At 33.2% G+C, this 4453-nt stretch overlaps 1 protein-coding gene across 1 annotated transcript; it reads right to left on the bottom strand.

Moving 5' to 3' along the window:
- Positions 1–1227: 1227 nt before the first annotated feature.
- Positions 1228–4453, bottom strand: LOC124530291 (venom carboxylesterase-6-like). Its single transcript, XM_047104395.1, has 3 exons — positions 4222–4453; positions 2570–3831; positions 1228–2390 (listed from the first exon to the last, which is right to left on the bottom strand). Exons 1-3 carry the CDS (start codon positions 4432–4434, stop codon positions 1913–1915), a joined length of 1953 nt encoding a protein of 650 aa, XP_046960351.1. The 5' UTR covers positions 4435–4453; the 3' UTR covers positions 1228–1912.

Consider the following 4453-nt stretch of genomic DNA (forward strand, 5'->3'; position numbering starts at 1 on the left):
TAAAATTGGTTTATATTGTTCTGTAATAAACAAACGTGAAGTGATGCAACGATAGGTATATAAATACCGACTCATGGTTGAAAAATTCCTTTTCGGATTGTAAACATTTTCATCCCCTGTTATTTTCATTATGGCACCTGATATAATCCTCAGTACCGTATGGTTTGGTCGTAAACAGACTGTTTGTTAAAAACAGAAAAAGAGGCTGCACTATATTTTCAAACGCTTAGACTATCTATGTAAAAATATTATAACTATGTTTAAAAATGTATACATTATATAGATGTATTATTTACTAATTACAGACATAAATCAAACGAATGCTATCTGATGTGGAGTGGTTACTATCATTCATAAACTCTGGCCTGATATGAATTGATAACCATTACTTTCACTAATAATGTGCCGCTAATAATAGGTACTAAGATGTTATGCAATTGCACTGACTCACTCTTTAAACTAAAGATGCGTGAGTGAATGAATGTTCCAGTTAGTTACCTACTAATAATTGATAACATCATGTAGTCCTTCAACTAAACGTTTAATACTATGTATGTATTTATGTACACCATTTGAAATCGTAGGTACAAGAGACCGTGCACGATCAAGGTTAGTGTAATTAAGTTTGCACGACATTCAGCTAACAAGTGCATAGTTATTAGCATAACGCGTACCTGACCTTCCGAGCTCCGCGGCTGACACAAGCCTCGCAAGCCCTCTGAACTTTCATGCGCCGACATTTAACACGCTAATTTACACCTTTGTTGCGAATAAATTTTAACTTAATTAAAAACAATAGAAGCAACGCGAGCTCACCGTTAGACCATGTTAGATTCAATACATTGGAAGATTAAGGTTACTAAGGTACAGTTGTGGGGTAGTCACCAAATATTGTATTTTAACGATGATAACACGAATGCCACAAAATCAAACATCTGACCCCAGGTCTCGTGAGCCAACAAGGCAACAACGATGATGATGATGATGTTAGCTCCTGTATTGTTTCATGCGGAAACTCATATCACGTCATCCCTCGTTCTCAACAGTCTAAGCATGGCGTATCTCAGCGAACTATGTAAGTTCTAGATCAAATTTCCCTTGGCTTAAAATTTGAATTATCCAGCGAATACATGACATTGGTGATAAATTATTTGTGGATAAGTTTTAAGCAGGATTCAATGGAAATCAACTTTAGGAAGGGCTTAGTACAGAAAATTAAAAAGTAAATACAACTTTGATATTATTTATTACAAGAAAAAAACAATGATAATTTTGTATATCTAGAAGAGATCGATGGGACAGAATAAGTCGAAAATTTTATGGCTACAGAAACATTGCTTCTTTTGGTAACATTATTTAGTATGTCAGTTCTATAATTTTTGTATTCATAGGTAATTAATGTTAAATATTTTGTAAGAATGTTTATCTTTATAGTTGTATATTCAGTGAAAAGCTTTTTATAAACTATATCTATTTTAATCAGTTTAATGTACAAAAATATTAAATAAATAATTTTATGGTTTTCATACACCAAAATTTTATTTATTACTCGTTATGATTCCGACTGATGCTTGCATGTTTTTTTTTGCGTGAAGATATATATCAGATACCAAAATATTTTTATTACTTTACAATAATTTTTCCTAGAAAAAAACCTACATCTCGAAAAATTTGATAAGATATAACCATTCAATACTTCGAGATAATGAATTTATCTGATGAATTTAAAAGTGAATATTAACTCTAACGCCACCTAACATTATAACTATATAATATTTTTCTGGCTTGTTCTTTTTTTAAACTTTATAACTAATTTACTTAAGTTAGATTTCTTAGCAAAATCCAATTAAGCTAGTATAATTTAACTTACATATAACTTAAACAGTAGCTACATAATCTACCGAGTAAGTTATTATGACAGTATTTGCATGTTGTGGAATTTATCTAGTAAAGCAAATAGCGTTAGAATCGCAAAAGTATATCCTACAGCTGTAGATGCTGAGTCAGGGACACTGTCATCGTTATCTTCTTCACCTTCCGTGTTGTTATCGTCATCAACATTATCATTTCCATCCTCTCCTTCATCAACATTATCATTTCCATCCTCTTCTTCATCAACATTATCATTTCCATCCTCTTCTTCATCAACAGTATCTTCACCATCTTCAGCTCTATCGTTAAGATTCCATTTACTCTCCGCATCAATAAAATGCTGGGAGTATATGGAGTCCCAAAACACCAAAGTGGTAGGATGAGGACTTACTAATTCCACCTCAAAATTAGAATTTCCACTTTCATTTATTTCCCCGTCGTCAAGTACACGCAAGTAATTACTGCTTGTAGATGTATAAGGATGCCACGCGACTTCAGATGTTTCACTTGTCGGAATACTATGAACAAAAGGAAGAACAGTAATTTTAATAATAAGAAAAACAATAAATATCTTTAATGCACCCAAAAAATTTAAGATAAATTACAAAATGTATAACAATTAGTGGTAAAATTAAGAACATATATAAAAAGGGAAATTATTTTATATAAAAATTTATGACAAATAAGTATTAGTCACCTATTTTTAGCAAAGTTAGTCCAGCGCTCTATTAAAATGTTGCTGATAGTCTGATCATGAGAACTAACACCAGTATCATTTTCTTTGTTGAATAAGTAAAGTAATTCTTCTCCATGTCCCGCAGCATTGATTGGGATAGGTCTATTAAGTGCCTCGCTTAATTCGCCTTTATAAGAAAACTGATAAAGATATACTGACGAGTTTGAAGATGCTGTTCGCATACGAGCTTCTCTAATAGCAGATATTAGTATCATCGTATCACCTTGATATGTTAAGAAATCATTAACCACATCATCGTCGGTTGTGTCGTTTCTGAAATAAAAGTCTTGAATTTCTTGTGCTATTTCTAACTCTTCTTCTTCCGACAAGAAATCTAAATCTGGTTGAATAAAATCTACGAAAGCTGTTTCTATTCTCTCTAACCAATCACTATTTACAACTTTGTCCGCTCTTAGTGATCCTTCGACATCCACAAAACCAGTCATGAAAGGTATTTGCAATTGTTCACCTTCGATAATTGTTTGATAAGGTGACTTTAATAGTAATGGTTCGACATTTTCTATACTTCTTTCGATACAGGGGGCGAACGCAAGTGAATTATCTGTAAGATCAAGTTCATTTATAACAGCCATTAATGCTGCTACACTAGTTCTTGAAAATACATCAGATAATGTGTCTAAATCGTTTATTTTGTGACCAAGAGCTTCAGCAACAATTATAGCATATCGTAGATTGTTACGAGTTACAGCCCATGGAGCTAAAGCTGATCCACTTTGTGAAATTGCCCTATGAACAAGACCCTTTGCTGATTGCGTTAGGGTAATTAAATCTACGGCAGCTGCACCACTACCATGCCCAAATAAACTAACATTATCAGGATTTCCACCAAAAGCAGCAATATTATTTTGAATCCATTTTAAGCCGGCTATTATATCTTTTAGACCAGCGTTTCCGGGAGCACTTTCAGTTCCAAGGCATAAGAATCCTAGGATTGACTCTCTGTAGTTTATATGTACAATTATAACTTCTTTTTCCATGAACCTTTTGAATGATAGATCTGCATCATTAACATTATCGAATTCTTTGCCTTTTATCCAAACCATTACTGGTAATTGTCTAGAATCATTGAGTGTCGGTGTGAAAACATTTACCGTCAAACAGTCTTCGGTACCTTCATAACCCGCTCCTGAAGCTTTTATACATTTTATATCTCTACGATTAGCTATGAACTCGTCTTCAAACGATGGTGGTGCCGTTGGTGCCTGAAAATATTATTATTATATAAATAAAAGAAACTTGGATAATCATTTTTATATTATAAAAAACATTTGGTACTTTATTTTATTCTATTTAAAAATGTCAATAATAAATAATGGACAACATCATATACATTACTCTGATCCGTATGTAAATAGCTAAAGCACTTGAGTTACGGAAAATCCGGAATAGCGACGGTACATAAACACCCAAACCCAAGACAATATAATAATGGACTTTTTCTACATCGACTCGGCTGGGAACCGAACTCGGGACCTCGGAGTGGCGTACCAAGCCAATGTACACACTACTCGAACATGGAGGTCGTAAGACCAACTTATGGCAATCGACTTAAAAGATAATTCACATAACATTAATTAAATATATATATAAACCTTAAATCTGTTGCTACCAGCCGTCGAATCAGCATATGGGATACCATAAAATTCATAATAAGTATCGTCATCAGATACAGACCCAACAACAGTTCCTTGAGAAATATTAACTTTGGGTAAATTAATATTATTAGATTGACTTAAAACACCACAAATAATTGCACTGCATATGCTTATAAGAAACCACATGTTGGCCATGGCGCGTGTTCTCATACACTAATATTATCAGAGA

The sequence above is a fragment of the Vanessa cardui genome, chromosome 1 (assembly GCF_905220365.1).
Source record: "Vanessa cardui chromosome 1, ilVanCard2.1, whole genome shotgun sequence".
Classification (NCBI taxonomy): domain Eukaryota; kingdom Metazoa; phylum Arthropoda; class Insecta; order Lepidoptera; family Nymphalidae; genus Vanessa; species Vanessa cardui.

Excerpts from the sequence above, each read along its gene's own strand:
- LOC124530291 (XM_047104395.1), bottom strand. The coding sequence starts at position 4,434 with ATGAGAACACGCGCCATGGCCAACATGTGGTTTCTTATAAGCATATGC. Across the intron at positions 3,832-4,221 it reads CTGGTAGCAACAGATTTAAG|GCACCAACGGCACCACCATC; the intron begins GTTTATATATAT and ends TAATATTTTCAG. Across the intron at positions 2,391-2,569 it reads ACTAACTTTGCTAAAAATAG|TATTCCGACAAGTGAAACAT; the intron begins GTGACTAATACT and ends TTTTGTTCATAG.